General features: G+C 53.8%; 1 protein-coding gene across 1 annotated transcript; it reads left to right on the forward strand.

The window, feature by feature from the left end:
• The first annotated feature begins 206 nt into the window (after positions 1-206).
• Positions 207-12,086, forward strand: EDA2R (ectodysplasin A2 receptor). The gene is given in 10 exon segments (XM_040614748.1): positions 207-296; positions 6,107-6,217; positions 6,890-7,068; positions 7,732-7,817; positions 8,096-8,260; positions 8,764-8,910; positions 9,367-9,614; positions 9,616-9,858; positions 10,466-10,514; positions 10,922-12,086. Coding segments are annotated over 9 exon segments (1,500 nt in total). The 5' UTR covers positions 207-296; positions 6,107-6,130; the 3' UTR covers positions 11,218-12,086.
• Positions 12,087-24,568: the final 12,482 nt, after the last annotated feature.

Genomic DNA, 24,568 nt, shown 5'->3' on the forward strand with positions numbered 1-24,568 from the left:
CCCCGGTCCTGCCACTGCCGGTCCCCACCCCGTACCGGTGCTCGGCGCTGCAGATCTGAGCCGCTTCCGAACGCTCCTGCAGGGGGCGTTCATTTGCATATCCCCGCCCAGGCGGCAGCGCCCGCCAATCGGAGGTTGGGGAGGCGGGCCGGGGGCGGGGCGCTGGACTTTCGCAGCTGCCTGGGACGCGCCGTGCTCCACGCGGGGTCCCGCGGAGCCCGGTCGGCCTCGGTACGCTCCGTCCTGCCCGCGCTGCCGCTCCCGGTGCGCTCCGTCCTGCCGGCACCGGGACGCAGGTAAGCTGCGGGGTCCGCGCACCTGCCCGCCCGCCCGCGGGGGCGGCCGGTGTCACCGCCGGGCGGGGGCGGTGGAGGTGGCGGGGGGTCGGGATGGACTGCGGCGGGTCCCGCACCCGGGATACACGTGGGCTGCAGCCGGCTGCGGCGGGCATCCCCGAGGGGCACGGGGGGCCGGGGGCGGCGGAGGCCGGGGCGGAGGGGTGCCGGGCAGAGGGCTGCAGGGCGGACGGGCCGCCGGGGGGCCGTGGAGCCCCTGGCCGAGACGTGCCCGGGCATATCCCGGCGCGCTGCCCGCCCTCCCGCGGCCGGGCGGCGGGGGGCGCCGTCGGGGCCGTGCGGCTCTCGGCAGCCGGTCCCGCGTGGCCCGGGCCGCGGCCGGGCTGGGCGCACGGGGCTGGTGGGCGGCGGGCGAGCCGGGGCCTGCCGGGGTGGGGGGGAGGCGGGCGGGGCCCCGGGCGGCAGCCGCTGCAGGCGTGGGGGCCGCTGCCACCCCCCCCGGGCGCGCCGGGCTGGCGCGGGGGCGCCCTCGCAGGGAGCTGCTCGCCGGGCCGGCTGCGGGACCCGCGCGGTGCGCGCCCCGCGGAAACGTTCAGGGGTTTGGCCTGCGGACGGGTGCCAGAACCGTTTCAGGGGCACGTCTCGGTAGTGTGGGTAAGCACTCGTTGCGGTTGTGTTTGTGACGGTGGCCACTCAGATTACGCGATGCTTTTCACAGTGTAATCTCCGTGATGGTGTTTATGATGGTATTGAAAACTGCAGAAGAAAACCCCAAAACTTTAACCCAGGCAGTCCAGACAGACTGAGTTGTTGTCGCAAGCAAGACCGTGACAGTTACTAAGAAGTAGATGTGGGGCAAAAGCCAGGTGGGAAGAAATCCAGAGCTTTATGAAAACAGGTAGGAGTTCTGGAAGTCTTTCTTGGGATGTCTGGCAGAGAGTGTGGATGCCTATGGTGGACAGCCAGAACTTGACAAAAGTCAGTAGGCATGGTCCCAGTCGATAATTACTTACCTCTATGTGGTCAATATAGGCATAGAGCCTTGTGGCTGTAACTCTGGGGCCCTGGGACTGAAGTCATCGGTGTCCTGCAGGGATGTTGTGGTCCTCCAGAACCCTGGATTCTCCCTTCTCAAGCCTCAGTTGTCCACTGTGGTTTGTAGCCTGGCTCCTGGCTCCCCGGCTCTCTCCAGGGGCACGCAGCACCATCATTTAGGCCAGGATAAACCTGTGCCTGGGCAGTTGCCTTGTGGGACTCCACGAAGCTGAATGGGAACAGCAGCAAAGCCAGGAGGGTTGTGCTCTGCCCTGTACTGGAGGAGCTGATGGTGTTTCTGATGCCCCTGGCTGCAGCTGGCATCGGCAAGCAGGAGCCAGAAGTGAGCGTTGCAACCTGGGAGCTCTTGCCATGTGATAAAGGGAGATGAGACCAGCTTGGGGTGCTTTCACCTTAAGCAAACAGAAGTTCCCAGCCTCTCCAAATTAAACAATTAGTGCACAATCTGCTGAGTAGGATTTCAAAGTATATTGAAGAACCTGCTGATTTCCAAGCCATGTGGAAAGATTCAGCCTTTCCCCACCCCCTATTTTTTACTTCTCTGAGCAGTCCTTTGTCTGCAAGGCATCTTCCAGGGTGGCAGAGTCACTCCCAGCATGGTTTATAGCATAGGGAGGTGCAGATAGATGCTGTCCAGACAAAATGAGTGCGGGCTAATGAGCAGGAGCAGAGGAATGGCTGAGCAAGAGACTGGGACTAGACACTGCCAAATGCAAGGCATGCAGTAATATTTTCCAGATAACATTTCATTTTTCCCCCCTCCTTTCCACTTGCAGTACTTATTTAGGATTTCAGCGCTCTAGTTTTATGTTCCAATGTATACAAGTCTCTCATCTGAGATGCGGTTACTGCCTGGCTGTGCTGGTCTGTAGTACCACAGAGCAGAAACCTGCTGTGATGGTGACGTGGAAGAGCTGCTGCCAGTGTGCAGGTGCCAGAGCCCCCGAAGGTGGGTCTCAGCACCCCCCTCCCTGTCCCCAGCGAGCAGAGACCCACAGCTCAAGGGGACAGGTCCCACGCCTGGGGGCAGTGACCAGCCCAGTCCATCTCCTGCTGCAGGTCCCATGCCACCCTGCCTGCCCCTGGGTACCTGCTGGCCTGTAGTCAGACAGGGAGAAACAGAAGCGATAACACTTCCACTGATGATGCTTTTTGTATGCTTTTGATTTGAAGAATCACTTTACCAATATATGAGTGAGCAGAGGTTATCTTTATTCAGCAGTGCTAGGTGCATGGGGGATCACTCCACCAAAGTCATGCACACCTAGGGGACTTTTCAGTCTCTTCTTTATACAAATCACTCATGTCTATTCATTAACTTTCCGGGAAATCGTTTACATATTCATACAATTCTGGGAACTCATTTACATATCTCACACCTGCACAATATCCTTGAGGAGTGGTCTTCTGGGGGTCTTCAGGATGAAGATCGTGAGTCTTCCTCCAGTGAACTTTTTACCTCTTTGTCTCTGCACAGACTCTGTTCCTCACTAAACTAGCGACCATGATTTCAAGTCCTTGTCTTTGCCACCTTGCATAGACAGCAAGAACTTAGGACCAAATGACCTTCTTAAAGATAACAAAAATCCAAGGGATTAGCAATTAATACATCCTTTATGTCAACAATAAGGGTCTTTGGACATTTCCCAACTTTCAGATAAACATCTTCAGGTAAGTGGCACATCTTTCATCATTCACTTTCACTTACTGATTTCCTTGCCCTCTTTCTCCTACCAGAATCCATTACTGGACACAAAAGAAATAGTTTAGATTCCCATATAGTCTAATTTTTTTGAAAGTTGCGTTAACGGAGCTCCAGAACTGTCATGGAAGTGAATGAACTGCAACTTGCATTGTAGCTTTGTTGAAATGCTTTTTATCTCATGCAGTGAAACTCATTCAGCAACTCATGTTTTTGCTGCCTTGAACAACAACACAGCGGGTAGCACGTTCTGCTTGCCTTGCTCAGACAAGATGTCTCTTTAAGACAATAAAAGAGTCCTTTAAGAAACAACGATGTCTTTAAGTTAGAAGATTTCATGCATCTTGAAACGATGGCAGTACGTTTTGCTTCCCTCCAACCTAGAAGCGCATTGATACTGTGTCATGTTTATGTTCCTCGCTTGCAAATAAAATCTGTTGCTCTGGCAGTCACCTTGGGATCCCGTGCAGTTTCCAAAGGGTTGGGTGGGTTTTGTTGTTTGTTTTTGCTTTTTACTTTTGGCTAATTAGGACCAGTTGTTTCAGTTGCTTATTAGACTATCAGAAATCGCTGCTTTACCAGAGCAGTGCTGTGTGGTTTGGACGTATGCTCCACTTAACAAATTAAATGTCTTGGTTCTGGTATTGTTAAAATAAGAAGTATAAAAATCCCACAGCTTTGAATTTCATGCCAGATAGTCAACAAAGTGTTCATTCCATCTATCATTATATTGTGGCTTGAGAAACAGCAAGACTGCTCTACGCGTAATGGTTCTGCTGGCGTGGCTGCGGTCCCCCACTGTCCCGGAGCGATACAGTCATGCTGGCAGATGGCCTTGCGCATGGAGCTGTACCGGCACGGGATACACTGTGTAACTTTCTGTATTGGGAGAAACTGGTTTAAGCTGTGCTCTTCCAGGGAGACAGTCTGCAAGGGGTGTACCCTTAGCCACAGGCCCTGCTGAAGTGCAGAAAAGTCTGTAAATGTATGGGAGAAAGTGGTTGTGTTGTGTTCGCAGGACAGTTTCACCGAAGAGACTGCTGGTTTGGGATTGTTTTTACTTCTTTATTGTGTTATAGCAGCACTTTGGAGAGCTGGTGAAAATTGGTCCCCTTGTTCTCCCGACTCTGGTGTCTTGGCTCATTTTCTGTTGCCTGCAGTCCTGTTTCACATGTCTTGTGCTCTTGGAACGAGTGAAAAGCCTAAATCAAGCTCCGTGCTCCGAGCCAGAGCATCAGCGGTGCTGAGCCCACTGCATGGGGCAGGGGTGAGCCAGGCTGTGACACTGAGCTCCCTGGGAGGGTGGGTTCAGGGTGGCAGCATGCTAGCCCTCTGAAGCAGTTGTCACCCATTTGAGACCTGTCTCCCCCCTTATTATTTTTCCTACTGGATTCAGCCTGTAGCCGAATGCCAGCGCTAAACCCTGTGCTTCTCCCAGGGCACTGGCACCGAGCTCCCTCCTCGCCACCTTCTGAGATGGTGACGAATCTCCTTTATTTATTCGGTAGTGTCAGTAACCTTTACGCTATTTATAGGCTGTGACTGTGCCCCTCCCAAGATGTTTGCAAGATAAATTTAGCTCCCTTTAGCTTCTCATCGCCGGTCCTCACTGGCTTGCTCTGCCTTCCCTTGTATCGGCTGATGAGACCTGGCCGTGTACAGGAGCTACACTGAGGGGTGACTCACTTTCTATGCTCGTTCAGGGCAGGCTTCATCTCAAATGAATCTCAGTCGTTCAGAGCCTGGGGAGCCTGTCCCAAGTGTCCACTTCCAAAAGGCAGCTGGGAGTGGTGGGAGATTAAGCTGAGGAGTGCAGAAAAAGCCTGCAGAGGAATGCTGCCATGGGATGTTGTGTTTGGTGCCTGGGAGGGGAAGGGGGCTGTGGCAGGAGGGGGTGCTCGGGGGCCTGCAGTCCGCTCCCCTCTCTGCTGCTAGAGCCTTGCAGGGGACGGGCATCCCGGCCAAGCCCTTCCTCCTCCTGAGGCTGCGGAGCAGGACAGCTCTGGTTGACATGCCAGGTTTGCCCAGGTGGTTCAGGGTGGTGATCTTCAAAAGAGCATTTTCAGGTGGTCCCTGTTCTTGGGGGGTGTTTAGAAGTTAACGAGTCTTGCTCCCCAGGCTGGTTGAACACTGTTTCTGTCCTGATTTGCTGCACGAGGTTATGAGGAAAGCAAAATGAAGATTGGTTTAGTGGGGGTGGATTTTATTTCATTTCTGTCATTGTGGAAGAACCCACCTGGAATATGCAGAAAGGAAGAGACAGCCCCAAAACTCCAAATAAATTGCTGGGGTTTGTCGCTTCAGTCAGAGTTGCTTGCTCTCGGCGAGGTGCCTGTCCCGTGTTCCCCTGTGAGCTGCCCTTGCTGATGGTGCACACTGCAGCTGGGGCGGTTCTGCCATTAGCTTCAGCTAAGCCACTGTTTCACCTTGGGAAGGCTCTGGGTGATGTTTTTGTGGGCAGGGGCTGCTTGTTCTGCTGGTCTTCAGAGATCTCTGCAAGCAAGCCCACACTGAGTTGCAAGTGGGCTTGCAGAGCCAGACCCTGAGCAGCCCACACAGCCCCAGGCCAGCACAGCAGGGCTGCAGGTACGTGTCCTGTTCTGCTGGGGATGCAGCTGGCCACCAGCATTTGGTTGTGTCAGACCAAAAGCTGGGACTTTGCTGGGACTGAGCTCTCCTGATAATCTGGGATACCCAGACCTACAGCCAGGGCTGGCAAAGTCCACTGGCAAATCAGTGACCTGAGCAGTTGGTGCATCTACCTTAATACTGGAAGTTAAATTTAATTTGCTCCATTGTGAAGGCTGCAATGTGATAGCAGAAGCAGGTGGTTCATCACTAGCCTTGCTGGGAAGCCCTCCCTGAGCTGCTGGAGCCGCCTTCCATGCAGTGGGAACAGGCAGCCCCCTCCTGCCAGTGATGTCCGTGATGCACAAGAAATGCAGGCTGCCATCCCACCTGCCAGAGTGGAAACTTCTGCCCAGCGAAGGGCATGCTGCTTGTCTGAAAAGTGCTGGGGCTGGCTGTGACCTCTGTCTTCTCCTCTTCTCAGGCTCCCTGCCCCTCTCCAGCCCTGATGGACTGCCAAGAGAGCGAGTACCTGGATGAGCATAGGAAATGCATCCCCTGCAGAAAATGCATGCCCGGGCAGGAGCTTTCCAAGGTAAATCGGCTGCTCTGGAAGGACCGGGCATCATCTAGCACCAAGGCTTTCACAGTGCTAGGTGAATCCTCTGCCAGTCTTCCTTTGGAGGGGTAATGCTAGGTCCTGGCATGCTGGGAAGAGCTGGGACTTGGTGGGAAAGGACAGTGAATGGTCTCACTCACCCTGGACGGAAGGGTGAGATGATGGAAGTAGGAGATGGGAAGGGATTTTGGGTTGCTGCTGCAGTTGCCTTCTTTTATTTTGCTGATGGAAATCTTAATATCTGAAATCCCAGTCACAGCCCCAAGTGAAGTTGCGCTGCCCAGCCAGGCTGCACAGTGGATGGTCACGAGCAGGGTGCTTCTGCTGGGGGTTTGACCCAGCCTCGGAGGTGGGAGTTGCGGTTCCTACCCCAGGGCCCAGGGATCCCCCCCCCTTCCGGCGCTGCCGGAGCTTTCCTTTTCCCTAAACACAGCTGGGGGAGCATGGCAGGGCAGCAGCTTCCCAGCATGTTTCCGTCGGAGCTGCTCTGGTGGCATCTGCTCTTGGCTGGGTTCTGAGGACCCTTTGCATGAGCAGTAACCCCTCCACCCTTTGCCCCCAAAGAAGGGGTGCTGTTTCCATCGGTACCACTCTGGGACCTGAAGTGGCTTCTCACTGCAGCTGTGCACCCAACCTCGTGTCTTGCAGGACTGTGCCGACAGCGGTGGGGGGGATGCACAGTGTGTTGCCTGCCCTCCCAGGAAGTTTAAGGACAGCTGGGGGCATCACGGCTGCAAGCCATGCCTGTCCTGCGCCCTCATCAACCGCATCCAGAAATCCAACTGCACATCGACGACCAACGCGGTCTGTGGGGAGTGCCTGCCGGGGTGAGCGGAGCCTGGCTCCAGCAGAGCCGCAATGATCTCACCTGGGAGCATGCAAGGAGGGGATGGACAGAGGGGGCTTTATCTGAGGCCACCCAGAACATGGGACATAAGAGGAGCCCTGGTGAGCCAGGCCTGCCTCTTTGAGGACACTGCTAATGACATGCAGGTCAGACCCATCTGATGGCCCCCTTGTAGCTCCATAGAAGGGAACCTGAAGGCTCCCGTGAATGAGCAGTGGAAGAAAACTTCCAGGCCTTGGGTGGTGAGTGTAAGGGGTTGCTGAAATGAAGGCTGCTGCATACAACCAGTCTGAAATGCTGGAGGGCTGTGGACCACATGCCGGCACGCTGTGGGGCTTGGGACAGAGGAACAAGTCGGTGCTCTGGTTTATGAGACTCTTCCCAGATGCATTTGTAGGCTGGGGTGTTCCTGTGCCTTCATGGAGGTATCGTGCATTTTGACAGACCGGGACAGGGGTAGGCTGTTCGAGTGATGTCGCTCCTTGGCAAAAATGGCTGGCCATGAAAAAGTGGCTGCGGGTACGGCTTCAGCCAGCGATGGAGAGACCTGCTGCCTTGGATTGTCCCCGTGTGCCAGGGCAGGAGTGTGGGGGGTTGCTCACCATGGGGCCTGCACTGCTGAGACCCTCTGCTCTGTTGGCAGGTTTTACCGCAAGGCACGGATCAGTGGGCAGCTGGACTGGGAGTGCATCCCTTGCACCAAGCAGACACCCTCCTCCGAGCCCCAGTGTACGTGCCGTCCCTCACTGGTGGTGGGCAAGCTGCTGGGGTAGGGTGGGCACTGTGGGCGCGGTGGGACAGGCTCATGGTGCACACAAAGTCCCTGTGACTGTGCCAAAGATGTGCACTCGGATGTGCACCATCCTTTCACTGATCCTGCTGGCTGCTGCTGTCCTGCAGACCTGCTGGAGGAGGTGCAGTCATTGTGGGTGGAGAGGGACGGGCAGGGAGGGGTGGCCCAAGCCTTGGGATTAGGCTCCAGCATTGTGTGGCTGGTGTGTTTGCAGGTCGGTCCAGAACAAACCTGGTGAAGGTAGCTGTCCCCACCGTACCGCCGCAGGACACGGCCCTTCTTGCACTGACCAGCAGTGCCCTGGTCATCATCGTACTGGTGCTTCTGGCACTCTCCATCATCTACTGCAAACGGTTTTGGAAGAGCCAGTGCCAGCGAGGTGAGTCAGTGCCTGCAGCGCTTCCCCTTTGCTATTCACACGTGCTCGTGGCCCCCTCCCCGCTCTCCAGAGCAGTGCCCCCAGCATTGCTGCTCGTGCAGCGACCCAAGCGTTCCTGTGCTCAGACAAGATAAACGCCTCATCCTGTTTTTTACATCTGCAGGACCTCTCTTGTGCTTTCCCTGCTGAAAGATGCAGAGGAACCTCCCTCACCATTAGTACCATAATTAGGAGGAGAAAGCCCTTTGTCAGAACTGGGGATCCTCTCTTCCTGGGGTTTCTCGGGGGTGGGCTGAGGTTGAGTGACTCTTTGCAGAGCAGGGCTGGAGGACTGGTAAGGGAAGGGGGCGGTGGGTTTGGTGGCTGGGGTTGGGGCAAGTTGGCATCCAGCAGCATGCCGGGCAGCTCCCAGCTCCTCACTGGCAGACATACCACACGGCTGAGGAGGTGCTGGGGAAGCAGGCCAAGCCTTTGCTCAGACTGGTTCTCCTGTATCCTCCAAGTCTTCCTCAGGACTCAGAACTTCTCAGGCCAGCGAGCAATGTTCCCGACCATGGCACAACCCAGCAGATTCCTGTGTGAGGAGCAGATGTCTGGTCCCTGCTGCCTGGGTGTGAAGAACCTGAGCCCCTGCTACAGGCAGGCAGAAGGTACCTGCTCCTGCTGCCGTCCCCTTCCTCTGGGGAGGGGGGGTGGCGCGGAGCTCCCGCGGTCCTAGGACTTACTGAGATGCCCTTAGGCAGGAAGGGTGGAGCCAGATGATGTCTTGAGTCCCACCAACGTGAAATCTGGGGCCTTTCTTAAAAAACGCTTGCAGACCTTGGAGCAGAAACACTCCTGCGCAGCCCCTGTGGCTCATGATTCTCTCAGCCCAGTTCCCCTGCAAGGGGGGGAGGGATAGACCCCAGGCAAAACTTTGCAGAAGGGCGCAAAAGTGGGTTTGCTCAGTGGTGGTGCAGGGGATGAGGCTCTGACCCCTGACAGGGTGCTCCTGGCGCTGCCCGCAGGCCCTGGGCCAGTGGGTTTAGCAGCAGGGCTGGCAGACCCCCTGTGGGGGCCAGGGCGGATCCCGGGCTGTGCTGAGCCACGCTGGTTTCTGCTTTCAGGCCCCATGGAAGCAGTGCAGTTCATCTCAGATGGGGAAGCCGTGGGGCTCCAGCTCCCCTCTCTCCAGCTGGAGATGGACTTGCCATCGGGTGTCACGGTCAGCGCTGCCTCCAAAGCCCAGCTGGGCAGGGGCCTCCTGGAAAGCCAGCCCCTCATTCGGGCCTCGGGCTGTGGCGACTGCCTGGCCGGGGCTCTGCTGCCCTCCGACCCCAGGCAGGGCCAGCTGGGCATGGCGGAGGCCCTGGCCCCCCCTCTCCTCCTGTGCCTCCGAGATGCAGCACAAGTGGCCACACGCCCCAGTGGAGTGCACCGAGCTGGACCTCCAGAAGTTCTCCAGCCAGGCAGAGTTTGCAGGCAGCGAGCGGCCGGAGGAGGCGGCAAGCCGGGCAGCACAGAGGGTCCCGGCAGAGAGCAGTGGCGTGGGGCAGCAGGGGGCCCGGTGCCCACCCTCCACCTTTGCAAATCCCACTGCTGAAAGCGGGGAGCAGCCGGTAAGTTTCTCCAGCCTCATCGCTCCTCTAAACAGCTGCCAGAGACCCGGGCTGGGGCACAGCAGGTTAGGGATGTAGACTAAGGCTCATTAATATCTGGCACTAACCAGCACTTAACATCTGGCAAATTGCTTTTTTGTAAGTGCTGTGTCACTCAACAGGCCATCAGCCATGGAGTTGTGACCTGCGGGGGTGGTTTCGAACACCCAAAAGACCAGAGTCAATTTATTGAATGTACAAGCATATCTTTAATTGATGTGCTCTTGTGTGGCTCCTGTCCTCTTGCTCTCCAGAAAACTGACCTGGTATCGGGGGGGCTGGTTCCACCTCCCTCTCTGGTGTGCTCCTAATGAACCTGGTGACTAACATCATTGAGGCTCAGAAAACATCTGGCAGAGAGCTGCGTTTTACAGCCTAGCTCCAGGTGACCGTTTATGGAAGCAGTGTGCTGGGAGGCCCTGCAGCGTCCCAAGGAGGTCGTTGGCTCCGTGGGATGGTAGTGCTGGTCTCTGAGCCTCAGGGATGCCCCTGTGATGGCCCTGGAGCAGTGGCTGGCAATGCTGTTCTCACCAGGCTGCCACCAACTCTGGGGTCTTTGTCTTGCCAGGTGGATGATGCCCAGAGCCTCGTGACCCAGATCAGCAGCACAGCAAAGGGTAAGTGTCTTTCCAGCCTCGTCTTTGTTACTGGTGTAGTGGGGAGAGGCAAATCCTTGGAAGGAAGCTCCTCCAGAAGCCCACCATGGCTGTGTGGAGGTGCCAGTCATGACTGGGACTTTACTTGACTTTCATGGCCTTTGGTACTAGTTCACAGGGTAGGTTTTTTGTGATGCTGCCTGAATGGTCTGTGGGTGGGTGGCAGATGGATGCCCAGTTGTTACCAGTTACCAGCCTCCCCAGGACTAAGCAAACTGAAGGTGATGCTGGAGGAGGTACCTGCCCTGGCAGGGTGGCATTTCACCTGCTCGGTAGGGACAGGGACTGGAGTCTGGCTGCTCAGTTTATCCTTATCCTAGCTGGATAGGTTGGTTTCTACCCCCACTTTGCTGTGTTGCTGTCCCCAGGTCTCCTCGTAGCAGAGCTGCCCCATTCTTTGGTGCAGTCACTTGCCTTCTTGTTGGACCCTTCCTTGAACAGCGTGAAGAACTTCAGCCACGTGGCGCTGGAGCTAGGGGTCGCACCCCAGTTGCTGGGGCGGATACCTGGATTTGAGCAGCTCGTCGCTCACTTTGCTTACTCGGGAGACGCAGTCACCATCCCACTCCTGGCCCAAGCTCTGCAGCGGCTCCAGCGGTTCGATGCCCTGCTCCTGCTCTGTGACCACTTCTTGCTCAGCCAGGCTCAGGGCCACCAGTGCTAGAGAGGACAGGGAAGGGACGAGGAAGCTCCAGGCACTGCGTGTACTGGTATGGGAGAGGATTTGGTAGCCCTGCGGACACATCATCTCTGGTGTGCATGTGGGGAGTACGTGGAGATGGTCTTTGCATTGGGGAACAGAAGGATGCGACGGGGAGCACCCCTCCTCGGGGTTGTGCTGGGAAGCCGCAGCCATGCCTCCTCCCAGGCTCTGTGTGAGAGGGTTTGCTTGGGCCTCTCCGGAGCCCATTTTTCTCCAGCTGTTGACACCCTTGTCCAGCAGCAGAGTGCTGCCCGTTGCTGTGCCCTGGTGCTCTCACTCTGCAGCAAGCCCCATGCTGCTCCGCTGTTGGCGTGGGGTCCCTTGGCCATGGGGCTAAGGTCTTTGCAGGCAGCCATGCTCCTATGGGCACAGCCGTTGCCTCTCCCATTCCAGCTTTCCTGTCCTTCAGCTGGCCCATGCTCTGCTTTCCCAGGTGCTGGTTGCCACTTTCCCTGTTTACTTTTTCACTTGCTCCTCTCCTGTGTGCTGGAGACTGCCCTCACAGGGGACCTGGCTGTGGCTGCTGCGCTGGGCTCCAGCCTTTGGTCTCCCCGTGCCGCCCTGGCACCTTCGCCTTGGTGAAGCGGTGCAGATTCTGTGATTCTAAGTCTCGTACTGATCTCTGGGTTGGGCTGACATTTGTCCTTGTTACAGTGCTGTGGCTGCTGGCCTGGGGAGGGTGCTGGCCCACTCCCCTGGCTCCTGCCGTGCACCCCAGCCCCACAGGCCTCTGCTGAGCAGGGAGGTTTGGCAAACACCCCTGTGGTGGCGTGGGTGGCTGGGGCAGGGCTGCTTCGGGGCCGGTCCCGGGGAGAGCCCGCGCTGCCATGACGGTGGCTGCACCACACTCAGTGGTGATGTCCCCATGCCAGTCATCACAGAGCTGGCTTGTTTTGAAATATTTTTTTTCCTCTTTTTGTTTGTGTGTTTTTGTTTTTTTTTCTTTTTCCCTGCCTAAAAATGGCCTGATTTTCTCATTTCTGGGAGTAGCTTCCAGGGAGGGGAGCACCCTTCTGCTTTTAACTTCTTCCTGGAGGACCTGTCAGGGCTTGAAGCAGTCCCGCCTGCGTCGGGCACCCCTGATTTCGGGTGCTGTGTCCCGGGGCTGGTGGCTGCAGGCATAGCCGGGCTGTTCTGAATCTGCCTCCAGCCCCTGGGACGCTCCGCAGGATTTTGCTGGCGGCCCGACAGACGGGGCTGGGGGATGCAGCGGGATCCCGCCTGGCGGGTGCGCGGGGGCGAGGCGGGGGCGAGGCGGGGGCGGGCGGGCACGCGGGGCTGCCGGGGCGGGGGCAGCGCGTTGCTGCCAGCGCGGCCGCGGATGCCGATCCCGTTGAGCTCATGGGTTGCGGCGGGCGCCGCTGGCCCGAAGCTCCCTGCGACCCGCGGATCTACGCTGGGCACCTTTAGGTGGCGGATGCCAAGCGCCGCCCTGGGTTGTCCTGGGACCCCGGGTGGCGTCGCCGGGGCCGAGCCAGCGGTGCTCGCTCCGCGCTTTGTTCCTCAGCGCCACGGCTGGCGCCGGCCTTCCGCCGCCCCCCGTTCCGGGTCCCGGCCGAGCAGAGTTTGCCAGCAAGCGGCACTGTTACCCTTGCCGCCCGCCCGGGCACCCGCCAGCCTTCCCGCCGAGCTCTCAAGTTGTGCCTTTTATCTGACCACGGTACTTGGAAAAAAGCGGGCGACCTTCTGGGAAGGCAGCCCTTCCCTCAGAGCTGGCCCGACGCGGGTATTAATAGCTGCTGGTTGTTTTTTTTTTTTCTTTTCCCCGTTCCATGCTGTTAAAGACTTGAACACACTCAGGATGCGGTTAGATAAGGAGAGGCATGGCCAGTTTCAGCTGGATGTGACACTTTCTCTCCCCCGCTGTTTGTTGCTTCCAAGGTCAAGGTCATCTTACTGCTCTTTGCTCCGCAAGACCCAAAAGTATTAGACCTTGTACCTGTTTTAGGCCAGGGTTAGCCAGGCTCTTGTTACATGCTTGGTCTGTTACGGAGCAGTCAGGAAAAGTATTGCTAAAGCAAACACAGCCTGGGGTCAGGGTATTTTCATTTGAGGTTTATCTGCAGCAGGGAGAGAGTGTTTGGATTAATCATGTAACAAAATCAAATAAATATTTAATCCCTCTGTGGACACGCTTAGTCACTTCCAGCGGGAATTAAGATAAATTTACCTACAGCTGCCTGAGTAAGCATTCCTGTAGCTCAACTCACCAGCTCTGGCTTTGAAGTTGGAACTAGTCAGGGTGGCTCGTCCTGCGTGTCCCTGTGTGGGTGTCACTGGTGCCACCAGTGGGTTGTCCCTTGGGGTGCCCAGAGCTGTGGCCATGGGGCAGGGCGGCAGAGCTGGGCCGCCTCCTGTCCCACCACAGCCTCAGGAGCAAGGGATGGGTGGGAGTGGGTGTTAAATTAAAAACAGTGAATAATGAGGACATCGTCACACATGTGTGCTGCAGGTCCTCACGTTCATCCCTCCCATGTGTGCTGAGCAGTTCTGCTGGCATGCCAGAGGGTGGGCTCTGGACCCATTGGATGGATTACTTCTCAAATTATTATTTTTTTCCTCCCTTTAAAGAAATCAGCCTCACTCCCTTTGTAGTTTTTAAGGTAAACTATTTTTCAACTGTTTGATGTCTAAGCAATATTATTCACGGCCAAAACTTAACCTCTGCCTTGAGGCTGATGTGGCAGCGTGTAGGGTGGGTTTGCACCGTGCTGTATACAATGTGTAGGGCAGGTTTGTGCCATGCTGTACACGGTGCATGGGGTGGGTTTGTGCTGTGCTGCAGCTCCTGCCCTGCCAGGCGATGCTGGGTGCGCTGCCTGCGGTGCTGGGCTGGCAGGAGCTGGCAGCACAAGGCAGGGGTGCTTTTTAAGTGTGTTTTAAGTGTTTTCAGCCCTACCCAGAGCCCCCACACTTGGTGTGAGTTGCTGTGGTTGGTGCTCCAGGGAGGCTTGACCCTGCACAAGGGCATTGTGGGGGGGTGCTTTTCAGCCGTTCAGCCCCCCCAGCTCCTGCCAGCTCACTGGTGTTTGTGGTGGGCACCCTCCTTCCAGCTGTGGTGGCAAAATCAGCTGTGTTTACAGGGGCAGAATTATTACAGGTGGCCTTTAACGCACCCCCGCGGGGGGACCCCTTTGGCCAGACTGCCAGGAGCCCAGCCGAAGCCCTCAGGAGACTGGAACTACCAGAGCCTGAAAAGCAGGACATAACACTGTGAGGTGGACATGGAAACAGCGACTGTCCCTGGGTGATGAATTTCTTTAGCTGGGATCCAATGGACTTGACACTTGACTCTTGCTTTTTAATAGTATTTTCAGCACAATACATGGAATGTAAGCAAAGGAAATTCCCATAGCGCTGAATCTCACGTTGCAGCATCAGGAAGCTGTTTGTGCCAAGCTGGCATGACTCAACAAGAGCTGAAAGGAATCAAATAGTTCAGCATCTGTGCAAAATTTGGCTAGGGCTGAACGTTGGAAATACTCTCGTGTGGCAGGATTGTTTTTTTTTTTTACAAGCAATTGTTTTTGACACCACTCTTGTCTGGAAGTCTGATTTGCAGAGGAATTTATATGATAATTTTAAATCCAGCCCTGTTGTGGAAAGCTCTTAAGCACAGACTTAAACTAAGCACATGTTTAAATCCTGTTAAAGTGTTCATTAAAACAAACAAATAGTACATCCTTGGGTGCTTTTCTCAATCAGGGTTCTTTTAAGAATTGTACCTTCGATATATTTTTACAGAAGCAGGCAATACTGAAGAAAACTTGGTTTTAATGATCTGGGCACACTTCCTAGAAAAGTCTGCAAGTGGTAGGGGGAAATGCCCCATTTGTTTTGGGTTACTTAATAATGCAGACTCTGGTGCTTTTCTTATTAAAAAAAAAAAAAAAAAAAAAATTCTGTAGCCATAGCTTACCTGGGGCAATACATGGTGTGTTTTATGGTGGATGTTACTTTTCTTTAAGGTTACAAATAGGTTATTTATATTTTTGTAAATTCTGTGTAATTACCGTTGTAATCTTGAAGTAGTTGTTCCTGTTGTTTTCTGGGGTGATGTTTGTATTCAAATAAAGCAGAAGCCGAGGCTCCTGCCCTTTTTGTTAAACAAGGGGTGTGTTCGTGCCCCACATTCCTCCCAGACCCGGTGCTCTCAAATGCTGTGTGTTTGTGGTTAAATAAATTTTGGAGCTGGAGGTGGTGATGCTCAGAGTTTTGATTCTTCTCTCCAGCCTGTGGGTCTGTGTTGGGCAGCAGCATACAGGCAAGGGTGACTGTGAGCCCCCTGCCTGCCCACGGATCTGACAGAGGGGGACGTCTGGGAGGGGCAGGCATCTCAGAGAGCGATGCTGTTGCAGCTGAGTCAGTCAGCCTCATGGCACTGGTGTGGGAACGGGGCAGCAAAGGCTTAATTGGGTGCTGCTAGAGAGGAGCGGCCGTGGCCTGTGGCCACTTCCCCACGAGCTGCCTATTTCTTCTGCAGGCTTAATCTTCAGAAGGGTCGAATCCCAGGGTGGGGGGTTGTTGCGTGGTCTGGGTAGGAGGCAGAGACCCCGTAAATGGTGCCCAAGGACCTCCGGTTCCTGAAGCTTTGCTGTGGAACAGTTGTTGAAGCTTGGTAATTATAGTGCTTATTAAGTCTGTTCATGCCCTTACATTTGGTCTGTTCTTTAAAATACTTATTAGAATGAAGGATGTGATGATTTTTTTTTCTAATTAAAGTTGTTATACTTGTCCAAACTCTTGCAGGCTTTATACGTGCTTGTAGTGCTATAGCTCGTTGCTAGTGTGGAGAACACCCACACGTGATGCTGTTGCGGGCAGTCCTGCATCGCTCGCTAGCTGTGCCTCCTGCTAAGGCAATACAATAGGTATGCATAAAGAAGCCTCTGAAATAAAGCCCAGAAGAACCAGACATTCATCACTGAATGCAAAACCATAGTATCTATCAAGGTGCTGAGTATGCATGGTTTCCAAAGAAGCCTTTTCGATGGAGCTCCTTGGGTGCATGAAGCCTCTGTTTCCACAGATGCTAGAAATAAAGCACTCCAGGTTAATAGTGCAATGAACTTGCTGCTGTACCAAGGGCAACCAGCCTTACTGAAGGTCTGCAAGGGGGAAGTGATCCTGATGCCTCTGCCTGTACCAAGCCCCAAATGAAACCACAGGTGGATGGTGCAGGCAGAGGTGCTGGAGGCTGGGGAGCACCCCAGCCCTCCCGCAGGCGAGGCTGGGCCTGGGGCTGTGAGCCCAGCCCATGCCCAGCAGCTTGCCTGAGGCTGCTGGCAGGCTGCAGGAAGGCTGCCTTTGGGTGAGAGTACTGGAGGCATCTTTGTTGGGAGAGCAGCCTCTTGCGTGCTGTTGGGATGGGAATTTGGAGTATGCCTTGCCTTATCTTCCAGTGACTACTGGTTATAGGGCTGTAAGCGCCTAGGACTTTGCGTTCTCTGGTGTCTGAGGGCTGGACACACTGCAGTAGGTAAGGTGTGGGTGGGTTTGGCCCTACCTCAAGGGTTTGCTCTTCAGGAGAAGTCCTTGGGGTGACCACTCCCATGCAAAGCAGATGCTTCCACCCAAACCAGGAGCTCCCTGTGAACAAGAGGTTTACACCCTGCGCTGCTCCTTGCCTCAGAGCATTTGTGTTGTCTGGTCTCGCCTCAGTTTTGGCTGATGCACAAGGAGAGATGACAAACCATGTTCCCCTCAAAGTACTTGCGACTGCTGTTCCTAGCGCTGTGATAAGAGGCAGACATGTGGGCAGAGCTGGCAGAAGGAATGTGTGTGCTCCATGCAAGCAGAGAAGCGCGGGGTTGAAACGAGCTGCCAGGCGCTCAGAGCAAGGCTGACTCCTGCCTCTCCAGCTCCTGGTGCCTCAGTAGCCACAGCCTGCAGACGCTGGCAGCGTGTTAAGATGCTGGGGTATACATGGTCCTCACCTCAGCTGCCTCCGGGAGGAACGTCTCCAGCTGGGATGCAAAGCTGTACAAAGGCATGCAGAGCACACGGGCCGACTGCCTGACAAGCCTCCGGTTCCAGAGGAGGATGCCAGTAAATGCTGTTTGGCCCACATGAGGCACATGCACTGGGTGTGCTTAGGAGCTGGTCTCTGGAGCAGGAATGCAGACGTGTGTCCTGCCATTCCCAGCAGCCACAGCTTGTAGCCAGTGGTCCTGCCAAGCCAGATATCCCTGACCAATGGATTTTTGCTTTAAAGAACTTGGCTGAAACAGGGCAGGTGTTGAGATACATCACTTGCATCCCCTGATGAAGTAACTGCAAAGGTGGAGACCAGTGACCCTGTGTCCTTGTGCAGACCAGTAAACCCTGAGCAGACTTTAAGACCTGCTGAGGTGCTATTGCAAGTCAAGTGGGGTCTTTGCATCCTTCTCATCGGGAGCTGCCATCTGAGGGCACATCCTTTGGCCCGGTGAGCACTGAGTCGCTAAGGGGAGCTGGTGGGGGGGTCTGGCCAGGCTGAAGGAGACGTTCCCACTAATGAAATGCTCTGGGTCGGATCCTGCTTGGCAGCCTACAGCAAGTACCAGGCTAATTAATGAGCCCTGCACTAACAAGGACTGTGTGATCTGTGAACAGTTATGTCAGACAAGCTTTCTAAGGTTTCCCTTGTGCAGATTCTGGAGGCACAGAGCAAGTGCTTTCACAGACCTTTTTCCTGAAACCCTGTGTTTGTTTGTCTGTCTTTGGTCTGGGTGGGGTGATCTGGATTAAAAACAATGTGGTGTTAAAATACAGACCAAAAAATTCCACTTACAGGGCAGGAAGAGGCCCCATATGAGCAGAGGAAGGCTGCTCGTTCCTCTGCAGGAAAGGGTCAGAAGAGGGGAGGTCGTGCTCCTCGGGGGAGGTTGGCTGAGCTGCCAAGCTGGGGTCAGCACATGGCAGAAGTGAAAGGTGCTCAGTGACACCTTGGGAAGGGCAGCTTTCCTGCTCTTGCATTTCGTTTTCTTCCATACCCTATAGAAAGCTATGATGTTTAAACGTAGGCCAACAGGCTCTGAGGAAAGGTGATCCACCACAAATACGAGAGGCAGCAAACCCACTGGCAGCAAGCGGAGCGAACCCTGCGGAGGTTTAACTTGGCACAGCTGCTCCGTTAGCACACACAGATGCCTGATTACATCCCATTACGTGACACGAGACTCTCACTAATGTTTGGAGTGCATTTCAGGTGGGTTGAAAACCATTCCATCAATTTTTTGACAGTAGAAGGTACCTTAAGCCAGGTCATTAACATCTGCTTGCCCAGCATGAATAGTCTGGCAGAATTTAGGTGGGCAGCTGGGCACCAAACCACATCTGGACTTAGAGGCTCACCAGCAAGGAAACTACATTCCTCCAAGGTTTTCCTTCAAACACCTGTGACAGGCTGTCCTTGGACGCAAGGGTGGGACAGCCACGGAGAAGGGGAAGGAGAGGAGGAAGGTGCTGCTGGTCCCTCCTCTCAGCCTGGTGCCCCATCATGCCAGGTTGTTGCAGCCACGCAGACCCTGGCCGGGGGAGCAGAGCCAGGGCTGTGCTGAGAGCATCGCCCGTGTCTCTGCACACAGCAGCGGTGGCAGCCAGCTGCTGCAGTGGCTTTTAGGTAAGGGGTGGCAGTGGCAATGCAGCAGCTGCTCACAGTGGAGGGTCCAGCTCTGCTCTCCAGCCTCCCCATGCACATCTGCTACAAGGAAGAAAGAGGAGAAACCTCAGGGGAACAATGTCAGGGAGAGAAGGGGATTCACAGGAGTGAACTCAAGGAGAAAGCCGGTAATTAAGTTTCAGCTCATTTTCACATCATTAGGGACAGGCCCAGGTGATGCCCAGCTCCCCTGTGCTCTGCTGCTGTTCCTCACATGGGCATTACTCATCCCTGTAGGCATCGGCACTTAGTGCCGTAATAAACCACTTCTACCGCTTGGCTCGTCTTGCTCCGCCGCACCTCCGTGCTCTCTTTGACAGAGTAATTGCAGCACTGAACCTTTAAATCCACTCTGCACAAATTTCTGTGTGCTCCTGTCTCCTCTGCATAAGCAGCTAGAGGATAGTTAATTAAATTTTGGTTGTTAAAACTGAAGACTTAAATCCATTTCAGAGAACTGTCTTTCCAGTCCCAAATTTCTTTCCTTCTCCACTTTCCTCTTCTTCTCCACACATGACTTTTTTTACGGTTTGTTCTCTGCTTTTCACATTTTGTATTTTCCACAAGCTTTCCCCTGCATGCACAGTTCTTGTATTGCTGCTTCTCTGCAGGACACAAGGGCAATTAAAGTGAATGAAAACACATTTTACAGCATGTTATTGAATTACTGAATGTGTTTGCCAGGAGACAGAAATTTCTTTTTCTTCTACCTTCCAAACTCACCTTTCAAACTGGTGGGCTGACCCACAGGGACTCCGCAGATGCAGTTTTCAAAAAGCAGCTAAAAAGCTCCATGGTGCATGTATCCGGGGCATCAGCATCTCTGGTGGCTTTCCGTCACCTGCGCAGCACGGGCAAACATCACCCCACGGCTTTGCTGGGCAGACGAAGCAGCACCCGTGCCCTGGGTCTGCCTCTGCCATCACCTGCCCGCCCAGCCCAAAGGAGTGGACCCCCCCCCGCCTCAGGTCACGCTGCCCTGGCTGCGTGGGTGGTGGGCTGGGAAACTGGGCTTCGTGTTTAGAGGATTAGGAGGATATTAATGGCAGCAAATGCTCTTAACTGGAACCGAACTGGAAGCAACAAGCAGAAGTTCATTTTTTAAGGCAAAACTTTGCAGCTCCAATCATAAAGCCTTGCTGATGAAAACAAGCACTCACTCTGTCTTCAGGGACAGTCTGATGCCAATAACTATTATTATCCATGAAAAATACATTATTATCCCAGTGAAATTCCTGTATTCCTTCCCTGACTCTTGGTGGTAAATGAGGCTTTTTGAGACTGGCCAGCCCATTTCTGTGTGACAATTATGCTAACGGGTAATGGGCTGATTTTGGATTCAAATGTAGCTGCGCTGGGGAACAGAGTTTTAGCAAAAGAATAAAGTGTTTTTGCAACCCATTCGATACCTCTTCAAACTCCCCCTCACATACCCCTCTGAACTGATTTTAAGGAGTTATTGGATTACAAATAAATGCCTCAATCAAATCCAACAACAATAGGGCCAGTTTTCATCATTTTTTGCTGCCTACAGTTAATTTAACACAAGTAGGAGCAACAAGCACACGATGCCTTGGGATATTTGCCCCAGCCACCTCCAAAGGCTGGACGAGTCGGACACAACCCCGAGCCGGGGGGCTCTGTCCTGCGTCGCCCTGATGCTGCTTGGTGGGTGCCACAGGACCCGGGGCACGCAGCAAGGACCATGGTGGGGGCTGCTCCACCGGCAGAGCTCCACCGGGGGTAGGGCTGGTCGTGAGCTGCTCTGTGTCCTCGATGAGTTCTCACCCTGGTTGTGTCCAAGAGGGTCCTCCCAAAGCATGTGGCCCCTTACCCCAGGCACTAACAGGGGTGCACTCCTGTCCCACATGCCACAGAAGGGTATCTGAGATTGCACCCTAGCACCCGCAGTGTGTGTATGTATACACACATACATATATATAAACATAAATTAAATGAAATGGAGGAAAGGCTCATAACCTCCACTTTGTATAGGGAGGGAGAGAATATATTAGCAACGCTTAAAACAACAAATAGGAAAATACTGCAGTTCCTCCCACCTTCACCCTCACTCTCTCCTTCCTTTGCAATGACCAGGAGAAATGCAAAGGCGAAACAAAAAATTCTGACAACCCAGCTTTGGAAAGGGTAGGTAAATTGGTTCAGGCTTGGCCACTAGGCTGTTACTAGCCAGGCATAAGCCGAGCCCAGCTCAGGCAGACAGCAGTGGCTGCCTGACCGAGCTGAGCAGGGAGGAGAGGCTGAGGGAGGTAGGATGCAGGACAGACAAAATGGGGTGCAAAGCTCACGTTGCCAGTGGGACTGCAAGGGGAGAAAGCAGGAGGCATCTGTGGCAGAGCGGTGAGCACTGTGGGTCCACACCGTCCTTTGACCATCACCCACCATTGCTCCAGCCAGCGCTGAGCACTGCGTTCCAGCAAAGAGCTCTGGTTTTCGTGGTGGTTAACTTTGCCTCATGGAAGTAACTTCCATGGATTTTTACCACACTCTGACTGCCTCACCCACATCAAGTTCTTATTGGAAAACTCCAAATGGAAGAATTATGCTTTCCCCAAGAATGAGGTTAGTGGAAAATGTGTTTCATACACATATAAGATCTCATTAATCTGGCTGACATTTAGCTGAAAATGGCAATACCTGTAACAGAGCGCATAGGCACAAGAATGCCAGTTTTCATGGGAAGCTTTAATTTCCTGCTTTTTTACTGTTTGATTCTCCCACACTCATGTCCTTTACAGCTGTCTTGTAAAGGTTTTGGAGTAGAATATGTTGGTCAAACCCGACATAACATCCCCAAACACTTTGCTGTCGCTTGCTGGCCAAGGCAGATGCAGGCTTTCACCTCCTGGCAGCAGGTTCCCCGGAGGTACCAGCAGCCCGTGCCGGTGAGCACACAACCTGCAGCAACGATTGCTCCATTTTTGCTGGTATGAGACACTGTGTCCACACCGCACACACACACTGTGCCCCTCCCTGCCCACCACCACCACCACCACCACCACCCCCCCACACACACACAGGAGCTCCAAGAAGATCTCAGCATCTTTCACAAGCAGGCACCAGGCTGCCATTAAATGGTGTGACCGTTGTAGTTTCCACACGCTTGGTGCCAAACCTGGAGTCACCATGGCACAAGATGATGAACAAAATGCTGCCAGAGCTACCTTTGCCTCTGGCGAAAGCAGCTGCCTGCACAGATGAACAGGTCTCTGTTGGGGTCCAGCTGCCCACACAATGTGCTCCTGTGAACGACACCTTAGTATAAAGCCTCCCTTCCCTCTCCCTTCCCTCCTTTTAGCTCCCCAGCTTGTTTTTTATTTCCTATTCTATTCATTTGCTGTCATGCCAACGTTCTAAGATAATGAAAAGACAATCGGTGCTCTTCACTTACCAGACATTGTGCCTTGCCATGGTAAGTGCTCAAAGGAACAACCAGATAAAAGCTTGTAAATCAGAACTCTTAAAGTTTCCAAAAGAGCTTTAGTGTTTCCAAGAATATGTAGAATAAAAATCATGGAAAACTACACGACATTCGGGCTTTCTGTGCTATTTTAAGCTTCTGTAACAAGGGGTATTAGGCAGGCTGGTGTTGCCAGTGTCGTCCCTTTGCACTTTTTTTTTTTCTTACCCTTTTTATACCAGTCTGCAAGTGCCCAGCTGTTCTGTGGGCCAGACCCTTTCTGGGCACATGTGACATGGTGCCTCTCCCAAAGGCATGCTCTGAGTGCATGTCCCCGTTGATGAGGACACTCCCTATTATTGCCCCTTATGGTGTTCCATAAAGCAGTTGGTTTTGTCATTAGCAGACAAATTAGATGGTCCATCAATCTGATTTTATAAAGTAATTTGTCTGTTCTTATCTGTCAAGGCAAGGAGATTTTTATCAGGTCTGACATGGAAAAGTCTCTTCAAGTAACAGACTTGTGCTGTAAAAGCAGACACATGGCTTCTGCTGGACTCAGCCTGTTGTTTTGGGAGGGGGGTTTATTACTATTTTTTTTTCCTCTCTCTTCTGATAAGTGACAGCTGATCTTAATTGCCAGCTCATTGCAGAGGGCAGCATCCTCATGTGATTTGGCATTGCTGAACAAGGCATTATTAGCCAGTATGGGCTCATGGGAGAACAAAACCTTGTTACAAGTGCCAAGTGTGTTACTTCAACCCTTATTACTGGGGCAAAGTTAAAAATAGGGGGCAAGGGGGTAGCCAGGCAAGCAGTGCTCTTGCTTTGCTGTCTGGGGAGACTTCCAGCAGCCTCCTAAGGAAGGTTTGCTCTCTTGCAGCACACCAGACACAGCTGACTGCAGACCTCCCTGCTCCGGCAGTGCCGCCTGGCTCCTCTCCTCGCCACTGTTACCTGGCCTCTCCAGCACAACCCAGAGCATCGCTCAGGCCCTCACCAGAGCTGCAGCCGTGTTTGGCAAGCTGCTCCTACGCTCCTGCCTCGTGCCATCAGCCAGTGACCCAAATGGCTTCAGTCCTGTTCCAACATAGACATCCGAAACGCGGCATTGCCAACACATCTTGGCAATGAGTTTGCCACTGGCATGCCTGCTCGGCACTGAGCTGAGTGGTGCAGGCATCGTTGAAAAGGTATGTGCACTGGCAGTGCTCAGGCATCAAGCTCAGGGGAGCAGTTTAGGAATATATACTGGAATTTGGGTAGGGATTACTGCTGAGCACTGGTGGGACAGGGCAGCTTGGTGAGAAGCTCTGAAACCTTACACTGAGCTGACTCCAGCATCGTGCTTGGTGCAACAAACCTGCCTGTGCGCTGTCAGTACTCCTGCTTGGGCTTCATCCAAAGTCTGGGGAGATCAGAAGCATTTTTCTCCCTACCGCAGTGCAGGAGTGATAGCTCGAGGGAGGCAGGCATGTTTGCTCCTCAGTCGGTGAGAGGGTAGAGCCATCTGCCCTGACTTGAGAGAGCAGCTCTCCTTTGCTGCCCATGGCAGAGGGTGTCTGCTCATCATCTTCCAAGTGTTAATTCTGGGTGTGCCCTTTGCATCCAAGCCTCCTGGGAGAGGTTCAGGCTTTTTCCTCCCTGGTCTGGGAGTGACCCAATCTACTGAGTTATATCTCAGCGCAAGAGGATGGTCTCTGACACGGACCCACCTATATTCCCCCTTCCCAGGGCTTGATCTGCATTTCACTGAGGACATTTATTCCTTCAGCATGCTTTGGACAACCCCTCAGTACTGTTTTCCACTTGAAGAGCTAACTGATGATAATTGTATTCTGTTTCTCCTTCCTGAGCTAATTTTCTGACTCATTGTGGGTATTTTTCTGCTTGCTTTTTGTTAATCTAGTTGGCATTTTGTGGTTTCTTTGTTCATTATGTGATGGGGCTATATAAGGGGATTTGTCTCTGGAATTCAGGTATCCCCTGCACTGTGTTCTCTGTTATCGTCTTCATCAGCAGCTATGCTGAAGGCAGTTAGATGCATTTGGCATGAGCTAACCTTAATAAATCTGGGCTGTTAATCACTGAGACATGTCTCTGTTGAATCTTCACATACTGATTTGTGCGTGCTGAAATAGTTTGGAGTAGACTTCTGGTAACTCAGTGTTTTAATAATCTGCCCCCCAAATTCACCCTCGGGGTCTTGCCTCCTGGGGCTTTGCCTGCCCGGGACAGATCCAAGTCAT

Source organism: Falco naumanni, chromosome 14 (genome assembly GCF_017639655.2).
Source record: "Falco naumanni isolate bFalNau1 chromosome 14, bFalNau1.pat, whole genome shotgun sequence".
NCBI lineage: Eukaryota > Metazoa > Chordata > Aves > Falconiformes > Falconidae > Falco > Falco naumanni.